Raw genomic sequence first — 24,217 nt, 5'->3', positions numbered from 1 at the left:
CTGCTTTTAACTAGCCGCTAACCTGGGACCCAGGTGGCGCTGTGGGTTAAACCACAGAGTCTAGGGCTTGCTGATCAGAAGGTCGGCGGTTCGAATCCTTGCAACGGGGTGAGCTCCCGTTGCTTGGTCCCAGCTCCTGCCCACCTAGCAGTTTGAAAGCACATCAAAGTGCAAGTAGATAAATAGGGACCGCTCCGGCGGGAAGGTAAACGGCGTTTCCGTGCACTGCTCTGGTTCGCCAGAAGCAGCTTTGTCATGCTGGCCACATGACCCGGAAGCTGTCTGCAGACAAACGCCGGCTCCCTTGGCCTATAGAGCGAGATGAGCGCCGCAACCCCAGAGTCGGACACGACTGGACCTGATGGTCAGGGGCCCCTTTACCTTTAACTTTCGGTTCAAAGGATCCCAAATTATGATGGTGGCGGCGGCGGGTATCAATTCCCTCTCCCAAAAGTGCGAACACACTGTGGGTTATCTTCATGTGAACCCACTTGTTTATCATTAAACACAACTGGAAAGGATCCCAAATGTGCTTATGACTTCTCTGCTATTGCCCAGAGGGATAATTAAGCCGACGGGCTTGTTTATCGGCAGATTTGTGCCCTCTCCTAAAAACCAGCCACACTGTTTCCAAGCTAGATTTTTCTGAAGAAAGGTCTGACAGCCTGAGGGGAGATGGGTGAGTTCTGAAACTAATTAGCGCTGGATGCACCAGGGACAAAGAGCCCAGCTCACTCGAGGAGTTTGCTTTGGAAGCAGATTGGATTGGTCAGGTGGCACCTAACGTTCCAAATCTGACAAGAGAGATCCAGTGACTGTGTAGAGATCATTATTTCTAATTCTCTCCAAGAAGGGCAGGGAGGACAACTTGTTTAACAAGCAAGAAAAACAACAACAGCAACAACAACTCCTTGGTAGAAACAATGGATCCAAAACAATAAAATTATGCGCTGGAGTGGAAAAATAGGAGAGAGAGAGGGTTTTATTTGCTAATGCTAGAACTCAAGGTCACCCCATGAAACTGATTCGCAGCACATTTAGGACAAACAACGGCAAGTTCTTCTCCACCCAAGACATCATGGAATTTGCTGCCACAGGATGTGGTGGCGGCCAAGAAGCTTATGTTGGATTTTAGCAGGGGATCAGGGAAATTCATGGAGGCCAAGTCTATCAGCTGCTCTTAGCCAGGATAATTCAATGGCACCTCTTTGTTCAAAGGAAGTACACCCTTTAGTATTGGTTGCTAGGAGACAAACAGGAAGGAAGAATGCTTGCCTTTGTGCCCTGCATTTGGGCTTCTGGCTGCATTTAGCTACGGTAGCTATAGTTGGAGACGGGATCCTAGGCTAGATGGACCTTTGGTCTGTGCCAACAGGTTTCTTTCTACCTTCTTAACGTAGTAGTGGTACTAATGGTCATAATCCATTTCAATACATTTTCCAATTTTTCAAAAATAGTTATAGCATTATGGGCTCAAGCCACAACTGAAGGAAATACTACATCTACAAGAATTATAGCTGATGAACTACCAAGATTCAGAGCTAAAAACTTAACAACCCACAATTCTGCAAAAAATAAAAAAAATCCAGTTTCTCAATCTGAGAATCTTTCCTGTTTCATTGTCCTGCTCCATGCAAAATCTGAGCCACCACCTTTTTTTGAAACAATTTCAATGCAGCATCAATTTTAAAAGCTATCATTTGTACATTAAAACATGAATATGGCTCCAAAGGTTCTAGAGACTGAAAGCTTTATGAGATTTCTGAGAATATGCGTCCTTAAAATGATTTCCTCTATGTAAATTCATGGCACTGGTCATCTGCTTGCTCATCACTTGACCATCAGAGGTTCTGACATTTCTTTCCAAAGACCATAACCTTGGTCTTTGAGTAGTTAATCTTTACGATAGTCACAAAGCCTAGATAATTGCCTTTTTAGGCATACACAAGTAATAGATAGAAGAACTATATCATATAAAAATAGAAGTAAAGAAAATTACAGAGATAAATTGAAGAGGGAGAGAATTCCAGGCCAGACAGCCTTGGCCTGATATTGTTAAGAAAAAGTTTGCATAGCAGGATAAGTTGTGTTTTGAATCTATGCAAAACTTGAATCGATTACTTTCTTTTCATGAATATGACATTACAACTGTTCTGGGAGTTTGAGTGTTGGCAGCAACCTTCCTAGATGTGCACAGTCCGTTTCTTCCAATTCCCAAGGGCTGACCTTAAAAAGTTAAGGCCGCACCCCTGGGAGTCATTTTGGACTCGCAGCTGGTCCATGGAGGCGCAGGTCAATTCTGTATCCAGGGCAGCTGTTTACCAGCTTCATCTGGTACGCAGGCCGAGACCCTACCTGCCCGCGGACTGTCTCACCAGAGTGGTGCATGCTCTAGTTATCTCTCACTTGGACTACTGCAATGCGCTCTATGTGGGGCTACCTTTGAAGGTGACCCGGAAACTACAACTAATCCAGAATGTGGCAGCTAGATTGGTGACTGGGAGCAGCCGCCGAGACCACATAACACAGGTCTTGAAAGTCCTGCATTGGCTCCCAGTACGTTTCCGAGCACAATTCAAAGTGTTGGTACTGACCTTTAAAGCCCTAAATGGCCTCAGTCCAGTATACTTGAAGGAGCGTCTCCACCCCATCATTCTGCCTGGACACTGAGGTCCAGTGCCGAGGCCCTTCTGGCGGTTCCCTCGCTGCGAGAAGCCAAGTTACAGGGAACCAGGTAGAGGGCCTTCTCGGTAGTGACACCCGCCCTGTGGAACGCCCTCCCACCAGATGTCAAGGAGAAAAACAACTACCAGACTTTTAGAAGACATCTGAAGGCAGCCCTGTTTAGGGAAGCTTTTAATGTTTGACAGACTATTGTATTTTAATATTTTGTTGAAAGCCGCCCAGAGTGGCTGGGGAGGCCTAGCCAGATGGACGGGGTATAAATAATAATTTATTATTATTATTATAATGTTCCCAGAGTCAAACATTTAGGTCCAGGAGCGTTCAGCAACAGACACAGCAAGAGTGTTTGCTGTTGGTAATAATAATAATAATAATTGGGCGGCTTCCAACAAAAATTTAAATACATTAAAATGGTAACCATCTCACCTGGATCTCACCATTCACAACACACTCCATTTGCACAGAGCACCTGTTGCAGCTGTGATAAGGATGCTGAGAATTCCAAATAAACATTGAATCACAATTCAAGGACCCTGCATTCCCTTACTATAACTATGGTACTGTGTCTCCCCAGATCCCATTCCTTCCACCGTAACGAGGCCAATAGGATACCCTCACTATGTGACAAGGACACAAAGCAGCCCCCAATACATGCTCACCAAGCAATTCATGATTTCCACTCCGCTTGGGTTCACCGTCAGTGCTTCATCATACAGTTGCTTAGCCTCCTCCAAGCTGCTGTTCATCTCCGCCAGCCTCCCCCGCATGTACAGCACACTGTGAGATGTGGGAAAGAGACTGGCTGCCTCCTGGATACAGAAGCTTGCTTCTTTGAGGTGCCGCTGCTCCATGAAGAGTTCAGCTACAAAACAAAAACGAAACAAGGCAAAGCGGTGCATTTAAGTGGGTGTCCCCTGGCATCTTTCTGGAGAGCTGAAACTTTGACAATGCTGGTTAAGGGCGAGACATTAGCCTCGTGAGAAATGACCCCCCGCTTATGACTTGCTGATTTTGAAAATGTGTGCTTCCTGGCATTTGTGCATTTTACGGACTCATAAACCGTAGCTTGTTTACCGGCCACACACTCAGTCTCCTGGGTTGGTTCATAAATGAGAAGAAAACTGGATATTTAAGAAGCATGTAATGAACCTGGTGGATTTGCTGCTTCTGGGTTTTGTTTTGGTTTTTTTGCAGCTTTGTTGTGGTTTGGTACAGCCCTTAGTTTAGTTGCCCCCCCCCAATTAAGTAAGTATTAAAGGGAATCTCTTTTTCTTTTCTTTTTTGTTCTCAGGCAGTGGTCTTCTCCCAGTCACCTGGCACCTGGGAAATAACAGTAATTTCTTAAGTGCCTTAAAGAAAACAAAGCACTGTTAAAATGTAGAATTAGCACCGACAACATCCCGCCTGCAGATTTACAGTTTAAACAAACTGAGGAAAAAAGAAGGGCGTGGGTAATAGAAGATGGTGGAAAAAGAGAGACAGTGCCTAAAAGCATAAGAAAAGCAGCTACCGGATAAGGCCCAAAGACCAAGCACCCCCAAACTTTGGGACTACAACTCCCATCATCCCTAGCTAACAGGACCAGTGGTCAGGGATGATGGGAATTGTAGTACCAAAACATCTGGCGGGCCAAGTTTGCCGATGCCTGGCCTACTGTCTCCCATGGTGCAGGTAGAACACAGTCATTGTGTAAAATACAGCAAATAAGGAGGAGAACCCTGTTTTGTTGGAGACGAGCTTAGGTGTCTAGGCGTGAAAAGCAAACGCTTTGCCACTGAGCTATAAGCCTTACTCTAATGGTAGGGTTGAAGAAGCTACAGAACCTATTTCGCGAATGGAATGCAGAGTCAAGGTGAAAGCAACTTCTCGTGCACGTTGCTACAGAACAGGGAAGTGCACAATTATCACAAAGTTTGAAAGAAGCAGGCTCTGCAAAATGGGTGGTATGCACTATTATTACCCTAAGCTTTTCACAAGCTCATAGTCCTGACAATTCAGTAAAATGGATCACTGTCAAATCTGGAGGCAAGCAGTTAAGCTCCCATCCCTAACATGGAAGTATCTGTAACATTAACACACTTGTGCACAAACACTACCAACGCAGATCGGCTGGATTCTGACTGACATGCTCAGAAGCTTATTTTACATTCTGAGGTGGTGAAGAGCTTTTGGCTCCTTCTCCCCCTGAACTGTTTCCATTCAATATGGCTATTATGAGAACCTTGTGCTTTTAAGTAAATTAGTGCCTGAAGTTGCTTGCTTTCCTTTTCCCTCCTCATCAGTTTAACCTTTTGTGCCATGCTTTTTAGATTGTAAGCCTGAGGTGGAGGGACTGCCTTGTTTGTTATCAACCTCATATAAGCCATTCTGGGAGCCTTTTTAGCTGAAAAACATGTTTAAAGTGCTTTAGATTAATAAACTTTCCCTGCGCATTGCTGAAAAAAAGTTTTGTTTAGCTGGGTATCAAGAAAATCAGCACACCAGAGACGACAGTTATGAGTTATTTTAAAAGCATTAACAGAGTCTATTATTCATGGCTATTTTAACTCACGTGCACACAGAACAGAGGGAAATCCGTTCGGAAAAAGGAAAAAATGGACAAATAAAAATGAGGCCGTTCGACTGTTTACTTTGCTCAACAAGAAGTAATTGTTCTGTTACTTTTTCACGATGAGAAATATTGAACAAGAATACTAATGCAACCCAATGACATTATCAATCGATTTTTGTTAATGTAAACACTAAGATTTATTACGCCCTACGTGCAAATGTTATTAAGTCCTCACAAAACCTTCAGGAAAAAAAATGTTTTGTTTTTATTGAACCATCTCACTAAAAATGAAATATTTGACACTGAAAGAAATGCAGTGATTCTTGTTTATGGCTATGGGGAAACACATTTTTTAAACAAAAATAATTATGATTATTCCATTGCCTGGCAGATCTACTTTTAGGTAGCAGATAGAATGCTAATGCATGAATTGGATGCCATTTGTATTACCGCTGTATTGGTAGCAAGAGACAGGACAAAAAAAGTATTTTACTTTCCTAAGAATGCGATATGATACACGTTTGTCTGGGAGTAAGTCCTATTGAACTCAGTGCGGCTGACTTTTGAGCAGGCCTGAACAGGATTATACTGAAGTGTTGCCTTAAACTAGGGGAAAGGTGCAGGCCTTTGACGAATTTCTTCGTGCGGGAGGCGGCAAATTAAGAGCACACCCCTTTTCTCAGGCTATTCTGCACCTATGGCGTTTCTGCAATATGAAATGAAAAAAGAAATTATTTAAATAAACAATGAGATAGATGGCTTTTCCTTCCAAGCTCACCAGTAAGAAGAGCCAGGGCATGGGGACCTAAGGTTGCTTATCTTAATTTGAAGGCTTATACCCCACCTCTCGGGACGCAGCTTAGGGTTTGCCGATCAGAAGGTCGGCGGTTCGAATCCCTGCGACGGGGTGAGCTCCCGTTCTTTGGTCCCAGCTCCTGCCAACCTAGCAGTTCGAAAGCACTTCAAAGTGCAAGTACAGTCATACCTCGGTTTAAGTACGCTTCGGTTTGAGTACTTTCAGTTTAAGTACTCCGCGGACCTGTCTGGAACGGATTAATCCACTTTCCATTACTTTCTATGGGAAAGTTAGCTTCAGGTTAAGTACACTTCAGGTTAAGTACAGACTTCCGGAACCAATTGTATACTTAAACCGAGGTACCACTGTAGATAAATAGGTACCGCTACAGCGGGAAGGTAAACAGTGTTTCCGTGTGCTGCTCTAGTTCACCAGAAGCAGCTTTGTCATGCTGGCCACATGACCTGGAAGCTGTATGCCGGCTGCCTAGGCCAGTAAAGCCAAGGTGGGGTAAAGGTAAAGCAACCCCAGAGTCGGTCACGACTGGACCTAATGGTCAGGGTTCCCTTTACCTTTACCCCACCTCTCAATCAAATGGTTCCCAAGAGAGTTTATAAGCAATTGGGAAGAACACCAACCCATACCCTATACCCCAAAAGCCACCCCACCCCAAACCCATTAGTTCTTTGACGGGTGGGTGGGAACATGAGTTTACTGACTTCCCACTCTAGTCCAAGGGCAACTGGTACTTGAAGTCTACTTTTTCTGGCAGGGATGGGGAAGCAAACTCTTGGCAGCTGCTCCTTCTCTGGCCAGAGGATGGGGCTAGGCTAGTCTTCCCTTTGTCATGATGTTGTTCTGGGCAGGCAGGGCTTGAGGTCCCCAGTGGTCCTTGGTCCCCTGGCCAACGGCTAATGGCAGGCACCAGAGCTTGCTTTCAGTTCAGCAGTCTTAGGGAACCGGCAAAAGCTAAGAATCACCAGCCAGGGACCAGAGGCTCATAAAAGTATTAAGTGCCAATAAGAATAACCATTCAGTTGACGTCTCAGCCTAAACAGAAGACGCCTCTTATTCTGTTTTGGTGAATTCACTTATTGGGAGCCCATGGCTTATGTAAGTAGGCCCAGGATATTTTTGTCGGCACAGGAAAAGCTCTAAGGTGAGGTACCTTAGGTCTGAAGCTGAATGTGGCCCTCCAATCCTCTCTCTCTCTGGCCCTCAAAACTCTCCTCAGGCTGCACTCTTCACTTTCTTTGTGCCCCAAGTGTTTTTGTCTGGCTGGAATGTGTTGCTTAACTCTTGATAACGCCTCTTGCTTCTCTGGGTAGAGGATAAAGAGAGATGTGGGCTTGAGAAAAAGAAAAGGGCACTGGGAAGTAACATTTGTACTTTCTCTGGTTGCCTTTAGGGCAACTGGCCAGGCTTGAAATCCTCATTGCCTCCCCCCCCCTTTTTTCTTTTGCAAGCAATTCCACTGTTACTTTCTTTTCAGCTCTAGACCTCTGACTCTTTTCAGCCGTTCAATGCGTGAGCCAACCAGCCTGCCAAATGTTATTAAATATTGACAAAGAACGCCAGGAGTCTTCACATGGGGGTGCACATCACAACAATCACTAGTGGCAGAATCTTTTTATTTATTTATTAAAGCCCTAAATCTTGGTGTACTTGCTCATGCTTGCCGTGCTCTGAGAAGATATAACCTTACCTCTAGGTACATGAAAGCAACAGGCTGTGCTTCTTGTGGTACGAAGTAAGAGAGGAAACTCAAAACTATTTTGAGTAAACAACATTACATTTGCTAGTAATGCTAGGAAGTAACAGAAGGCTGATCTGTACAGCTATTTGCAATGCAGACAAGAGACCACATGGTTTTACACTTGGTGTCAACCATTTTGGAAGTATGGGAGTCATCAGCTGCAAGCTGGGCTTTTACTTGTCCTGACATTCAGGTCCATTGCCGGCTGGGGTAGTTGCTGCTTTGCTTGGTGAACGCACAATACCTGATTATCTCAAATCTAATGCTTATTAAAATAACAATAATAATCAGGGCTGTATTCAAGTATATTTGAGTAGACCCACTGAAATGAACAGATCTTGTTTTGTCCTTCTCTGGAGGGTAGGACTCGAGCCAATGGGTTCAAGTCACAAGAAAGGAGATTTCGACTTAGAGCACAGGATGGGATATTTAATACTCCAAAGCAGGGGTCCCCAGACTTACTGGGCTTCGGGCCGGTGCCCGCCGCGCCAACTGCGCGGTGGGCTGGAGAGTGCGCGCGCAGCGGGCCGGAGGGCGGGGGAGTGTGCTCGCCCGTGTGCATGCACAGCACCACACGGTCGGGGAAAAAATCGCCGAAAATCGCTTGTGCGCATGCGTATGGGCCTCCCCCGACCGGAAGTGCATCGGAAATGACCTCTTCTGGGTCGGGAGAGGCCCATACGCATGCGCACAAAGGATTTTCGGCGATTTTTTTGCCGATTTTGAAGATCGCCGCCGCGCTGCGTGCCGTAAGAGCGGGCGGCGGCAGCGGTCGGCGGGGGTCGTCACGGGCCGGATTGCGAGGCCAATCGGGCCGCATCCGGCCCGGGGGCCGTAGTTTGGGGACCCTGCTCCAAAGGAACCTTATCCCTTCCAAAGCCAGCATGGCCACAGCTTTGGACCACAACATTCCTCTTGCCCCTTTTCAGCAGTGGTAGGAAAACCTCAGGCCCAGGAATCAAAAGTGACCCTCTATGCATTTGTATCTGTCCCTTGGCCACCCTCCATCACCAGTCCTGCTTCCTATCCTCGTTGAGTGCTTTAGCCAGACAACTATCTGTCCTTGAATTGCAATCTTGCTTCTTGCTCACTGCAAGCGGGGGTGTGTATGAGTAGAGACCTGTTTTTGTGTGGGTGGAATGTCGCCTGCTGTACAATATACAGTACTAAAAGCAGATCACATGCAGACACTTGGTGCGAGGGTCAGTGCATCTGGTTGTTCACCAGAAGGTTGCTGGTTCGAACCCAGCCAGGGACGGCTGTGGGCAGGATTCCTCCATTGCAGGAGGGCTTCTAGATGACCCTCAGGGCATAGCTGCCAAGTACCCCGTTTTCCCCGGAAACCCCCGTTTTTTCATACCATTTCCGGCGGTCCCCCGTATCACTTCGTCTCCCGTTATTCTCCCGTTATTCTCCTGCCGGTGGCCATTTTTTCCTGCTTTGCCCATCTATGGGCACTGAAAATGGCCAGTGCCGGAAATCGCGTCTATGCATGTCCGGAAGTGCGTAGACGCGACTTCCAGTGTCGGCGCCGGCCATTTTTGGTGCCCATAGATGGGCAAAGTGACACTGGAAGTTGCATCTACACAACTTTCGGTGTCACGCGGCTGCCAGTCCCAAGATTCTGCAGTCCCGGATTCTGCAGGTATGCCTCAGGGTCCCTTCTGGTTGGTGGTATAGTGGCAAGCATAGCTGCCTTCCAAGCACTTCCAACTTTGCAATTCTACGATTCTATGCATTGCCCCACCCACTTTGGACTTTGGCTCAACCACCACTGGCATGTGGCTCTGGCAGGTTGGGCATGAGGGAATGTGGCCCTGTGGCTGAAAAAGGTTTCCCGTCCCCTGCTTTCCAGAGAGGTGTTTAAACACTTGGGGAACCCTGAGCATGAAAACCAGTGGGCTTAATTCAGATGCATAAATGCTAGGCGCACACGCACTGAAGTATCTTGCGGAGTTGGGAGCTAAATGAGGATAGCAGGAGGAATATTGCATAAGGACATTACCATATTCGTCAATCTGTTAGCAACCAACAATATAATTCCACTTGCAAAAAAGGAAAGAAAAATGATAGTGGGGAGGATGGGAAGAAGGGGGATGGAGAGAGAGCTAAGCAGCATAGCTGCCAAGTTCTCCCTTTTTTTAAGGGAAATTCCCTGATGCTGAATAGGCTTCCTCGCGAGAAAAGGGAAAACTTGGCAGCTATGCTAAGCAGCCCTTTCCAGCCTTTCGACTGCTATGAATTTGTGGGGGCCTATCAATCCTCTTCAGATGCAGACATTTAAAGACCCCCCAAAAAATCAAAATCAAAGCCAGAAGTATAACAGAATGACAAGGCAGCAAGGCTAATTGAAGGCCCAGCCCATGTACTTGCTAGGGGAACGTTAATCCTTAAAGGATAGCATGGGAGCCTTCATTTGCACAAAGTTGATTTTGTGTGTGTGGAAAAGTAGATCTGCAACTTGGCTACTTTGAATTAAGACAAGAGACGGAATCTTTCTGACAGAAGGAGAGGGAAAGTGGCAGCTGGATTAGAGAGCTGAACAGAGAAAGGATGTGCGTCTAGCCAACAAGAAGAAAAATGGCATGACAAAGGGAGTTTGTTTTGGCTTGCAATAAACCTGTGCTTCCAAGAAATTTAATTGTATGCTCCTGTTAGTCCATTCATTCTGCTTATTGCTGAACCAGAAGCACTTCTAATCTATGGAACTAATTTACAGAGCACTCAGCAGAAATCAGATTGGAAGAACGACGAACTGTTGGAATCAGGCTTGTAAATCTCTGCCGGTTGGATGACCTGGGATGAGTAAATGTCACCTCCAGGCCAACCATACAAGGAGACTGCAAACATGATAACATAGCTGCCAAGTTTTCCCTTTTCTCGCGAGGAAGCCTATTCAGCATAAGGGAAAATCCCTTAAAAAAAGGGATAACTTGCAGCTATGCATGATAAACATTGGAAGGAGGGTTTGATTTCTTTCTCTTCCACGTGTCAGAAATACCATCAGTAGTTATGTGCGGAAAGCAAGACTCATTGCAAAAAACTATTAGCTAGCCATTTATTTATTTTGTGGGGGCTTAATGCTGTTTGAAGAAGGTGCTGTACCCTATTAGGCACCCACAGTCCTCCTGGATGGTAACACCTTAGATAATGATCTCAATCCAAGACAATTTGCTCTGCAGGTCTCATGACCTCCTTCTGAGGAGGGAGAGGAGGAAAAGAAGGAGAAGGAGATGATCTCCATAGATCTCCTGGAGAAGCACAAAGAGAACTGCAAAATCCCAAGCTTGGCAATGTAGAAAGAGCCTTTTCCAAATGGACAAGAACATCCCTGGGTTCAGAAGTAGGTATCCTTAAAGCAGCCTTCCCCAACCTGGTGACCTCCATATATTTGGACTCCAGCTCCTATCAGTCACAGCCAGCTTGGCCAATGGCCAGGGATGGTGGGAGTTGTAGTCCAACAATATGGGAGGGAGGGTACCAGATTGGGGGAATAAAAGGTTTGATCGTTGCTTCACCTCCATTTCCTGAGAACAGTAGCGAACGCTCCATAGATTGCCTGCCCTCTGCAGAACGCATGCAAAGCTACTGCTTGACTTGTATTGCTTCTGACAGCCTTTTGTTGCTGGACAAACCATGTCAGCTTGCCACTGATGCACAATAAAAAGGAGCACAGATTAAAGCTGGCTCATGTAAAATGCTAACTGCTCTGTACCTCTGGATGCTTTCCAAAGTTGATGTCATAGGCAGAAACAATTGGGAATTTTGTCCCCAAAAGTCAAATGGTTTTTAAAAACCTCCAGTCCACTAGTAGCCACTGCAGGTGGTTAGCCTTGTGGGGGGGAGGAGGGATAGAGCTGATGTTCTGAATTTATCCTGTTCCATGGGTACTTGAGTCTTGTGTGGGAAGCAGGTAGAATCTGGCAAAAATCAAGGCAGCTAATAAAGGCTCGTCAAGGTAGACAAAGCCAAAATACAACAGCCAAGGCCAGATCAAGTAGGCAAAGTCCAGCCAAGGTAGGCAAAAGTCAAGTCACAACCGAAGCAGGGGATGTCTAGTCAGAAGCTTGCTTACACAGATGACAGACAAAAATAGGGCTCTGGATAGCTCCAAGCGAGCTGGCTGAAGCTCTTCCCTTTTAAGGTAGCTATAAGAAGATGTTGTTCCAGTAGAAACGAAAGCCAACAGAGGCCTTATGGAGGCTGGCAAAATGGCTGGCGGGGTTGGCTCTGCCTCCCTGGAAGAGCAGGCCGGGCTGCAGAGCTCCTCGCCTAATGTTGCAGTCCTGAACTTCTGTGAGGTTGGAGAGATGGGCGGTACTGAAGGAGACTCATCCTCTTAGTCAAAGGATGGAGGCAGGGCCATGTCCTCCAACCAGGAAGTTCTCAAACAGGAGACCTCTGGTTTTCCTTTTCAGGAACCATCCTGAGACTCATCATCATCAGAGTACCCACCCACCCACCCACTGCAAGGTCTCAGAAATTCATGAGAGAGTTTACGCAGAAAATGTACTTTTCTTCTGCCAACTAGGTTGTGAAAGCAAGATGCAAACCGGCCAATGTTGAACCTTCGGAGATTCAAGGGCCCCTTGACACCCAGGAATGATTGGAAGCACTTCCTTCTCTCTAAGATGCTGAACTAGTTTGCTTCTCCTCAGACCCCTACCAAGGAAGCTTCTATGTGCTCCCTTGCTGTTTACATATAGATCGTGCTTTTATTGGGTCTTTTCCAAGACACTTCCTCCCCCCACTACAGTGCTTGAATTAGGAGGGGGCAGGGAAGGTAGATGAGGACTTAATGTATTCCACAGTTCTCACCACTCATTATTCCCAGTTCTTGCCACATCATGTCCTTTCATAGCCTTCTAAAAGCAGATCCTTAGGAAGCCATATCAGCAAATAAGCAGACTAGGCATCATTTGCCCCCACTCCTGTAACCCAAGCACTGAACACAGGTGGCTATGGATGGGTAGCCTAATTAAACAAGACAGTGCAAAGTTACAAAACAGACTGCCCTACTCAGGTGAATTAGCAGAGAGACATGGTGGAGAGGCCAAATTATGGAGGCCCAATTATGGTCCCTGTGGCCTTCTAAAGCAACAGCTAAGGAGGTGATCCTAAAACATATTTCTCCCCCCGTTGTAATCTTAGATTTTAAGAAAAGCCCTGCCATATCAGACTAGAAGCTACAATAGCCATAAAAGGTAAAGGTAAAGGGACTCCTGACCATTAGGTCCAGTCGTAACCCACTCTGGGTTTGCAGCGCTCATCTCGTTTTACTGGCCGAGGGAGCCGGCGTACAGCTTCCAGGTCATGTGGCCAGCATGACAAAGCTGCTTCTGGCGAACCAGAGCAGCACACGGAAACACCGTTTACCTTCCCGCTGAAGCAGTACCTATTTATCTACTTGCACTTTGACGTGCTTTCGAACTGCTAGGTTGGCAGGAGCTGGGACCGAGCAACGGGAGCTCACCCCATCGCGGGGATTTGAACTGCCGACCTTCTGATCAGCAAGCCCTAGGCTCTGTGGTTTAACCCACAGCGCCACCCGTGTCCATGAATTTAGCTACCCCCCATTGTAAACCATCTAAGGTGGCATCTGTAATCCTTGCGAACTGAAGGCTGCCCACTCACAGCTCTAGCAGAAAGGAGGCTTATGTGGTGCAGAAAACTGTCTGCTGTGTTTGTGCTCAGGGTTGAGTTCAGGGCCGTCTCAAGCAGGTCGGGCGCTGAGGCGCGGAGATCGCTCCGGCGCCCCTGCCCTCGCAGTGCGCAGCACGGCTTCCGCGCTGCTTCACCGCAAGCGCCCCCCCCTGCCGGCCCGGCGCCCTGGCGCCCTGCGCCACCAGGACTACACCTAGAGCCGGGCCTGGTTGAGCTCACCCCGTCACAGGGATTCGAACCGCCGACCTTCTGATCAGCAAGCCCTAGGCTCAGTGGTTTAACCACAGTGCCACCTGGGTCCCTAATCTGAAGCCTAGCTTCCCACTAACCTCTCCATTACAAATAAAATAAATAAATACATTTAAAATGTTCCTACTGTACACACAACATGGGAGAACAGATATTTGTCATCAGCTCACTGTGCTATGCCTGCCCTCCATTCCAACTGCAGTGCACATGGACGGTATTCATGCCAAAATTTCTTTAAGGGAAAATATCTAATTTTCTCCCAGGGGACCGGAAATGGTTGGCTCAGTTTTGCTGGAGATTTTGAAGGGAGAATGCAGAGAGATGGGGTATTTCAGTCCTCCCTTTGCCTCGGCGCTGTGGAAGACGGCGTGACGGTCTACCTGGCGAAGTCTGCAAGGCTCCACACGGAGGGCATCCAGCCAACCCAGGGATCGAATTACTGGAGCAAAGTCTTCTGCGAGTGGCCATATTTGGTAAAGCATGGGCTTAGCTCAGAGAGAACCAGCAGTGGAAGCGGACTGGGGCATTGCAGTCAAGTGAAAAGGCTTAAAATAATACAGTATTACAAGCAGAAGGAATAGGGGTCAGCTTAGGAAACAAGGCTTGTGGGCTGGGAAAAGAAAGGGAAAAGAAAGTTTTGATATGCAAAAAGTTGCAGCAGCTCGCAGCCAATAGCCAACGAAATTCTGGGGCGCCGGGGGTGGGGGTGGGGAAGAGTGCCAAATATTTCACATTCTCCAAAGGTCCCTGTTTACTAGGAATGACCCTTGTTTTCTGGTACTTATCCGTGTAAATTTTCCTCATTCTGCCCTTTTGCATGCCTGTGGGGAGGGATTGTACGGTTTTCTTAATTTTTGTACAGTACCTAAAAAACAGAGGTGCTTTATAACTAATAACAGAATGAGATGAACACTGGAATGGAAAGCATTCGTCGAGTTGGAATGGAATGACCCAGAGTTGAAAAAGGTCTTAAGCTCCCCATCCATTCAGTGCAGGAAGTTCAAAGGTAAGAATACTTTCAAGAGATGGCAGCTTAGTCCCTTGTTTGAAGATGCCCAGTGAGGGAGAGCATACTGTCCCACGGCTAGGCAATTGGTTCCATCCGTGAATTGCTCTTACTGTTAAATGGGGTATTGGGGGGGATTGTTGTTGTTTAGTCGTGTCCGACTCTTCGTGACCCCATGGACCATAGCACGCCAGGCACTCCTGTCTTCCACTGCCTCCCGCAGTTTGGTCAAACTCATGTTCGTAGCTTCAAGAACACTGTCCAACCATCTCGTCCTCTGTCGTCCCCTTCTCCTAGTGCCCTCCATCTTTCCCAACATCAGGGTCTTTTCCAGGGAGTCTTCTCTTCTCATGAGGTGGCCAAAGCATTGGAGCCTCAGCTTCAGGATCTGTCCTTCTAGTGAGCACTCAGGGCTGATTTCCTTCAGAATGGATAGGTTTGATCTTCTTGCAGTCCATGGGACTCTCAAGAGTCTCCTCCAGCGCCATAATTCAAAAGCATCAATTCTTCGGAGATCAGCCTTCTTCATGGTATTTTTTTTTGTTTGCTACTATGTTATGTACTTTTGTGTTTTTATATTGTAAACTGCCCTGTGATCCTCGGATGAAGGGTGGTATAGAAAATAATAATAATAATAATAATAATAATAATAATAATACTACAGTGGTACCTCGGTTTATGAACACAATTGGTTCCGGAAGTCTGTTCATAAACTGAAGCGAACTTTCCCACTGAAAGTAATGGAAAGTGGATTAATCCGTTCCAGCCGGGTCCGCGGCGTTCGTAAACCGAAAATTCGTAAACCGAGGTTCCACTGTAATAATAATAACAACTGTGTTTTTTATGGAGGACTGTCACTACCTAAAAACAAACCTGATAAATGGAACCAGAGTTTTTTTCCAGCAGGAACTCACCAGAACTCAGTTCCAGCACCTCTTAGGTGGGCGCCATTGCAATTATAAGAGAACAAGGGAGGTGTTCATGGTGAGTTCTGGCCCCTCTTTCTCTAGAGAAAAACAGCACTGTATGGAACCATCTTAAAAAGAATAAGCAGACTTACCAGCCTGCAACCAAATCTTTTCCAGAGTTGTCCACAGCTGCATAGGCCCTTGCTTCAAGGCCGTGCTGTGCATGGTGACTTCAGACATGGCCTGCTCCAGCCGCGAGGCTGCAATGGAAGATGCTCTCTGGGAGCCTGAAAACAAACAAAGAAACACACTCACAAAACATTGATCTAGCTATCCAATCAAAATATTGTTCTTTAGCTAATGGGGGTGGGGAGTGAGCTCCTTTCTCCATTCCTGATGTAAACCAAGGGTGAAAATAAGTATATTAGGCAGCTTTCCAGAAGTCCAGAGCTGTGCTTGTCTCAAAGAAATTAAATCTGTGAACCAGAAGTTGGATTCTGCCATTTGTATATAATGGATTTCTCCATTCTGAAGGAAATCAGCCCTGAGTGCTCAATGGAAGGACAGATCGTGAAGCTGAGGCTCCAATACTTTGGACACAAATAAGCAACTATTTGACATCTATAAGCAACTATAAGACGTCTGAAAGCCGCCCTGTTCAAGGAAGTTTTTAATGGTTAATGTTTTAATGCGTTTTTAGTATTTTGTTGAGAGCCACCCAGAGTGTCTGGGCGAACCCAGTCAGATAGGTGGCATATAAATATAAATAAATATAAATATAAATATAAATATACAGTGGTACCTTGGTTTAAGTACACAGTTGGTTCTGGAAGTCTGTACTTAACCTGAAGCGTACTTAACCTGAAGCGAACTTTCCCATTGAAAGTAATGGAAAGTGGATTAATCCGTTCCAGATGGGTCCGCGGAGTACTCAGCCTGAAGCGTACTTAACCCGAGGTATGACCATAATTGGTTCCGGAAGTCCGTACTTAACTTGAAGCGTACTTAACCTGAAGTGAACTTTCCCATTGAAAGCAATGGAAAGTGGGTTAATCCGTTCCAGATGGGTCCGCAGAGTACTTAAACTGAAAGTACTCAAACTGAAGCGTACTTAAACCGAGGTATGACTGTAATATTTAAATAATATAAATATTATTACAATAATAGTTGTTGTTGTCGTCGTCACCTACCCCCAACAGAGTCAGATTGGAAATACGCCATGATGAGCACAGCAACTCATGTAGAGATGCAACAGGCAACCATCTCTGTGGGCGATTGCTTTGCTTGCTCACAGAAACCTTCAATTATTTAGTGAATAATCACGTCGCACTCATGGGAATAAACAGCCTACTGCCAGGAAGCCGCTTCACAAATCCTGGATAGGAAGTCTACCTCCATGTGAATGTCTGCGCTGGGTTCGGGCTGCCAAACATCTTCTGCTTTGTTTCTCTTACCAGAGTCGGTGTCGTGGGCATCGGGGAGAGTGAGATACATGCTGTTGTGCTTCTTGATTGGCGGCGCCTCGGCCAGGCTGCTTTCCTTCTCCAGATCGCTGCAAGGGAATGACAACGGCCACAATGTGACGGATGGTTGTTTATGGGAAGCGCAGGAGGAACAGGCCTACCAAGTGAGCATCATATCTCATCCAATTGCCACCAGCTCTGAAAGCTGAAAACATCTGTGCGTATGAGATAGCGGCTGTCAAAATGCACCGTTGTTGGGGGAAAATTTCTGTCGGAAGAGATGGGAATTGGTTGTGTCACACAAGCAACGCCCCTGCGAGGCATTCTGACAGGGCAAACTAGCAAGGCGATGGGGAGGCGCTGCTGCTGGAGATGGACGCAACTCTGAGCAATTTGGCACATTTCAGTCAAGCATAGTTTAGCCCCTCCAAAAATCTGGCTTGCCTCTCCTTTTCCTCATTGCGTAAGAGGGAAGATCTCATTTTCACCCACAGTCGGTCGGAAATCAAATTCTGTTTACCTGGCTCTAAATAATAATAATAATAATAATAATAATAATAATAATAATAATAATAATATCATCTGGCAGGGCTTGACTAACATAATTAACCTATTTTTGAAGGAGTTGTTTTAGGCAGCACGTTGATAGGTTTAGAGAGAAATAAGCCACATTTATCTATTTCCGGAACAGTAATTTTCATGACGGCGTGCATCCATGTTTTCTTCCTTCGATGTTGCAGCTATCTTTTATATCTTGTTAATAACTTTTTCTTTTTTTCTGTTGCTTACGTATTCTCATTTCGAGGACTGTTGTTGTTATCACCCTCTTATTTCTGTAACACTATTACTTACTTTATAGGATAAAGAATAATCCATATAAACATTTAACCATACATAAAGTGTTTTCTTCTAAGACATAAAATAAAAAAAATTCCTTCAGTAGCACCTTAAAGACCAACTAAGTTTTTATTTTGGTATGAGCTTTCGTGTGCATGCACACTTCTTCAGATACAATGAAATAGGAGTCCCCAGGCACTTATGTAGAGAAGGGGTGGGGAGGGGGTGGGGATGGGGAGGGGAGGGGGTATCACCCAGAAGGGTGGTGGAAGTGGGTGATTGACTGACTGATAGCTGTTGATGACCGAAAACGACTGCAAATGGTTTTGCATGAAAAAGCAAGGGTTGAGATGGCTGAAGATCGCTTATCATGTATAATGAGATAAGAAGAACAGAGATATCGGATTCTTATCTCATTATACATGATAAGCGATCTTCAGCCATCTCAACCCTTGCTTTTTCATGCAAAACCATTTGCAGTCGTTTTCGGTCATCAACAGCTATCAGTCAGTCAATCACCCACTTCCACCACCCTTCTGAGTGATCCCCCTCCCCACCCCCTCCCCACCCCTTCTCTACATAAGTGCCTGGGGACTTCTATTTCATTGTATCTGAAGAAGTGTGCATGCACACGAAAGCTCATACCAAAATAAAAACTTAGTTGGTCTTTAAGGTGCTACTGAAGGAATTTTTTTTATTTTACTTCGACCCAGACCAACACGGCTACCTACCTGTAACCTTCTAAGACATACACATGCATTTGTTTTTTTAGGTCTTGTATGTAGTCATCATCCACATGGCATAAAAATAAACTTGGAAAAACTTTTACATTACAGGTTAAGCTCACACCCAGAGGGTATACTTCAATCTAAAAGCGATAAGATGATTTATCCATAGTAGCACAGATGAGGCAAGAACAAAAAGCAACTCCAATTAGAGGCAAACTCTTACCTGAGCTGTGAAACATTATGAAGCATCTGCCACTGGTGCAACATTTGCCTACAGGTCACTAAAGCTTCCTCTGGGCCCTTGTGCACCGATTCCAGTTTCACTTTGGTGAAGAGTAAACTGCAAGAAGGGCAGGGAGAAAGGGAAGAAAATTACGATTTCATTTTACAGGCACATATTTTATCAAGGGCAGCATTTTCACTTAATGAATGGATGGAGCTTAGGGACTTGCTACCATGCCAGGTTTAGCAATGAATCTCCAGGTTTTCAGTTAGATCATATATGCTAATAGTGAACTCGGGTGAACGTTGCCAGGATTGTAGCCAAAATGGACCCACTGAGAAGCAAGAGGGATGGATCAGAACAAGACAGGGGGGGAACTGTAATTGCCCTCCAGCTGTTTTGGGACACAAATTCCCATCATAACTGACCACCGGTCCTGTTAGCTAGGGATGATGGGAGTTGTAGTCCCAAAACAGCTGGAGGGCCATTGCTGCTCTAGAAGATACTAAATGTCTGAGAGGGATGGCAACAAAAAACTGTTGGTGGTGGAATGGAATAGGACAAGGCATGGTCAACTAGGAGAACTCCAGCTGCAACATTTTGTTGCAGGTCCTGCTTGAATTCTAGGTAATTCCATTATCACCAAACACTCTAATTTCTCTCTCTCTCTCTCTCTCTCTCTCTCTCTCTCTCTCTCTCTCTCTCTCTCTCTCTCTCTCTCTGCACTTTAGTGCTGCAAACAAAACAGCTCCTCCAAATGGGTAGAAGAGTGTGAAGTTATACTTAAACGAAAAAGCCTCAGAGATTATCAGGATCAAGTTTAAAGACAAAGTGTTGGTGCAAACCAGACCCTCCCTCCCTTGGGCTTGCCACCTATTCCTTAATTCAAAGAACAGTAATACAACATTTTGATATTATTATTCTTTTTAAAAAAGCTACTCCTTGAAATAAGCAATGGGCTGCAATCCAAAACCATAGTTGCCAAGTCTCCCGTTTTCCCCAGGAAATCCCCGTTTTTTCCAGCTGTTCCTAGCTGAAAAAACGGATTTTTTTGTTTTCCCCCGGTTTATTCTGGTGCGGCGGCCATTTTGGAACTGGGCGGAGCATGCTCAGAAGTGACTTTTGATGCTGCTCTGCCCAGTTCCAAAATGGCTGCAGTGCGACTTCTGGCGCGGTGGCCATTTTGGAACTGGGCAAAGCAGCATCAAAAGTCACTTCTGAGCATGCTCCGCCCAGTTCCAAAATGGCGGCAGCGCTACTTCCGGCCCGGTCCCTTATTTCTCTGACAGCAACTTGGCAGGTATGCCCAAAACCCGCCAGGGACGGTGGTCCTCTGAAGAAAGCTGTGCTAGCATCACTCCACTGGTGAAGACCACCAGCTGAATATGTGGCCAGGCGGAACAGCTGCCGGCAGAATCCCTTCCAGCATCAGCCAGCAGAGAGCCCTGGAACACTCTGCCCCTGAAGTAGAGAACTTAAAAAGAATGTTTATCTCAGCTCCTCAAAGGGTAGTGGAATGTCCCTATCATTCCTCAAACATGCCGGAGTTTCCAGATGACTGTTTACTTTGCAAGCTGCAAATGAGGTTGCAGTTCAGCCTGCCAAGCAGGAATGCCAAATGCACGACACGGAAACAGACATGCACATCCCTTCACCAGGCAGACAGGATAAGTTGTGATTCGGAGAGTTCACACATAATGTAGCCATATATGCATATGCTCAATTCCCATGTCTTTTTCACCAGGTTTTTCGAAGTAGAACTCTGGCATGGGTAACTTATTCAGTGCATTACAGTCCTCTTTAGGCATTATGAAAAGAGGACAGTAAACACATGAGGAAGTGTGCTAGTCTCAACCCTCTCCATCATTGTTTCCATTGCCTTGCAACTCACGGAAGGTGACTTTCCGCGGGAGGCAGCCTTCTTCATAATCTGTGCCACAATCCTATCAACATTACCATCCACTATCCTTTACAAAGTTCCTAATACAGTCATACCTCTAGTTGCGTATGCTTCAGGTTGCGTACGACACGGGATACATATGCGCCGAACCCGGAAGTAACGGAACAGGTTACTTCTGGGTTCGGTGATTCACGCATGCACATATGCGCCAAATGACGTCACGTGCATGCGCAGAAGCGCCGAATCGCGCAGGGAGCATGCGCAGATTTGGCGCTTCAGGGTAAGTACTACTCTGGATGCGTACGGGGCTCCGGAACGGATCCCGTTCGTATCCAGAGGTACCACTGTATGTGTATTGAGATGGACTCACTTGCAGGATTCTACAAAGACACTTACACTTAACAAATAGAAAATATAAGTATGTGGTTAAAATGTTGACAATAGAAAATGGATTAATACCGTGCAATATTAATCTTAGGCTATAAGGTGTAATTATAAGCAGAAGAAATAAATATGTAATAAACCAGGAAGGGAAGTTGGGGGAAATTGTGTGTGTGTGTGTGGGGGGGTTAATTTACAAATGTAAAATGTAATTTGAATTTTTGATTACGTTAAAATTTGTTGCAAATTTGTAATAAAAATATTTTTTAAAAATAAATAAATAAATATGAAGTTCCTAATATGTGCTGCGTGTTGCAAAAGAACTTGGTAGTCACATCACATCCACTACAGATGAACAGCACCCAAGATACAGGCACACCTTGGAAACACAGGTGTCCTCCGTCATCTTGTTCTGTTCTATCGGCTCTTATTTCTTGGCATAACTAACAAGTCCTATATTCATCTTCTGGCGCTGCCTTTTATGACCATTAGGTTATCCCTTGCCTCTTCCACTAGCACAATGCAACATCGACACACAGCTTTAACAAGGCAAGTAGAAGATGCTGTTCTAGCTGCTGCCTTCCAACTCCCTTTCGCAGTCCATAGTTGCAGAGGTTATAGCAAGAACTAGAGTTGAGCACTAAGCGCCACTGAAAAGGAAGGCGACAGAGCTGTGCTTAAAATGTCATGTATTTGAAACATAGACAGCCCTGTCAGATTGCATTTGCTTACCTGAAAGATTGCTTCTTCCCACCAATGGCCTCCCATGACAGCACCATTCCATAGGAATAATGAAATTGTCACTCAGCAGTGGAAGATTGGTTGAATTTTAGAGACTGAGCATTTGCGAGAAATGGATCTCTCCACCTAGCGACGAGGACGGTCACAGATCGTTCAGGCAGGCATGTACAATGTCGACACGCGTTTTAATTTGGTTTTCAGACTATTGTCGATTCTAATTAGCTGTAGATATTTTAAATAGTTGTTTTAACTGCTGTTTTTGGCAGATAATTTTATTTACCCTTTTTGCAAACCGCGTTGAGGTTAGATTACAATCAAGTGGCGTGTGCAATCTTGTGAAACGCAGAAATAATCTCTGAGCACCTTTACAAGGATAGAAATGCATGAACTTCTAAGGCATTAATTGATCAGAAAATACATTTTATTTAATCATGGTTCGTTTCAAAGTTCACAAGTGACTCCGTACATGTATTTAAAATTAAGAGCTGCCATTTGACTAGAGTTTGGATTATTCGAGAGTTTTGAATGTCACCTACCCTGCCTCCCCCAAGTCCACTTCTGTAGTACCATGTGAATAATTCGGGTTGCCCTGAAGGAGATCTCAGTGTTATTTTATAGATATGGGTGTGCAGAGCATATATTATAGAGAAGTGAAGCTGGAAGGTAGAATAATATTTCTCTGTTAGAGATTTCCATAGTACCGCTCCAGGTTTCCTGCACATTGCCTTGGATTTGTATGAATAATAATACCCTCCCTCCCTCCCTCCCTGCCTCCCCGTCCTTCTCCCTCTTCCTTATCTGGCTTTATGCCACTAAAGAGAACTTATGGGCAAAGCGTTAACTTTGTCAACTGGCATGGCTCAGTCTTATTGGCTGGTTTAATTTCCACATGACCTTTTAACTATGAGTGGTACCATTAAAGCATTGAGGTGGATTTATCAAAGATAAACAGACACATTTAATAACTGTATATATATATATATTATATTATAGGTTTCATGGAGGAAAATAATTTGGAGGGATGGGGGTTGAGCGTCCATAAAGTATTGGTACTTCTTGTGTCTATAAAAGTACTGGTCAGGGAATGTATTTTCTTGTTTGTTCTCTAACATAGATAAGGTAAAGGTAAAGGGACCCCTGACCATTAGGTCCAGTCGTGACCGACTCTGGGGTTGCTCACTCATCTCGCATTATTGGCTGAGGGAGCCGGCGTACAGCTTCCAGGTAATGTGGCCAGCATGACAAAGCCACTTCTGGCGAACCAGAGCAGCACATGGAAACGCCGTTTACCTTCCCGCTGTAGCAGTTCCTATTTATCTACTTGCATTCTGACGTGCTTTAGAACTGCTAGGTTGGCAGGAGCTGGGACCGAGCAACGGGAGCTCACCCCGTCACAGGGATTCGAACCGCTGACCTTCTGATCAGCAAGCCCTAGGCTCAGTGGTTTAACCCACAGAGCCACCTGGGTCCCTCTAACATAGTCACTTACTATTAGGGCTACCAAATGTCTGGGAATTGCACAGAGAAATGGCACCTGGGTGGATTTTTCCTGAATTGGCAAAATGTTTGAGAAAACCCAGACATATGGCAGCCCTAATAGTAAGTGCTATTGGGCTATTTTTATAAAAAAAGAATAAAGAAAGCTGAACAGCCTTTGACCACAAAGAAAGAAAGAAAAGCTCAACCACTCTGTCCCGATTTTCACTTTGGGGAATATGGCAACCCTACTTACTATGTTGTGTTGTTTTCTAGATCAGCCTGGGAGCCACAAGTAACATTTAGGCTAGAAAAACTTCCAAACTTAAAATGAATCCCTGGCTTCTTTTGTTCTGGCTCATTATTCAGTATAAACGGTATTTGAGAGGCTACTGGGCAAGATGATGTAAATGTGATGAGCATGAATAGTCAAGAACATAAATGGCAGCCTTCCCGAATATGGTCTCCAAGCATACCCTCCAACTCCCGATAAGAAAAATCCGGGATCAGCAGCGGCGCGGCACCGGAAGTCACTTCTATGCATGTCCGGACATGCGTAGAAGCAACTTCCGGTGCCGGCGCTGCCCGATTTCCGGTGCCCAGACATGGGCAGAGCGGTACCCGAAATCGGTTCTGCGCATGTCCAGACATGCGCAGAAGGAGCCTCCCTAGCAGGTAGGAAATCCGGGGGATTTACGGGATTTTTCTCTATTTGGGATAACAGCGGGAAACGGGTTTAAATACGGGGGTTTCCCGTGAAAAACGGGAGACTTGGCAGCTATGTCTCCAAGTGTTTTGGACTCCAATTCACATAAGCTGCAGTGAATATAGCTTGTAGGAATGTTCAAGGAGG

General features: G+C 45.5%; 1 protein-coding gene across 1 annotated transcript in view; it reads right to left on the bottom strand.

The window, feature by feature from the left end:
* Positions 1-24,217, bottom strand: part of TTC7A (tetratricopeptide repeat domain 7A) — a 160,969-nt gene that overhangs the window by 31,257 nt on the left and 105,495 nt on the right. Inside the window, exons 16-19 of the mRNA XM_035111163.2 lie at positions 18,867-18,983; positions 17,070-17,167; positions 15,768-15,902; positions 3,345-3,547 (exon numbers count right to left, since the gene is read on the bottom strand). Of these exons, the coding sequence (XP_034967054.1) occupies positions 3,345-3,547; positions 15,768-15,902; positions 17,070-17,167; positions 18,867-18,983 (553 nt within the window). The remainder of the gene's footprint in view (positions 1-3,344; positions 3,548-15,767; positions 15,903-17,069; positions 17,168-18,866; positions 18,984-24,217) is intronic.

This window comes from Zootoca vivipara, chromosome 3 (assembly GCF_963506605.1).
Source record: "Zootoca vivipara chromosome 3, rZooViv1.1, whole genome shotgun sequence".
Classification (NCBI taxonomy): domain Eukaryota; kingdom Metazoa; phylum Chordata; class Lepidosauria; order Squamata; family Lacertidae; genus Zootoca; species Zootoca vivipara.
This window is presented reverse-complemented; position numbering and strand designations above follow the sequence as displayed.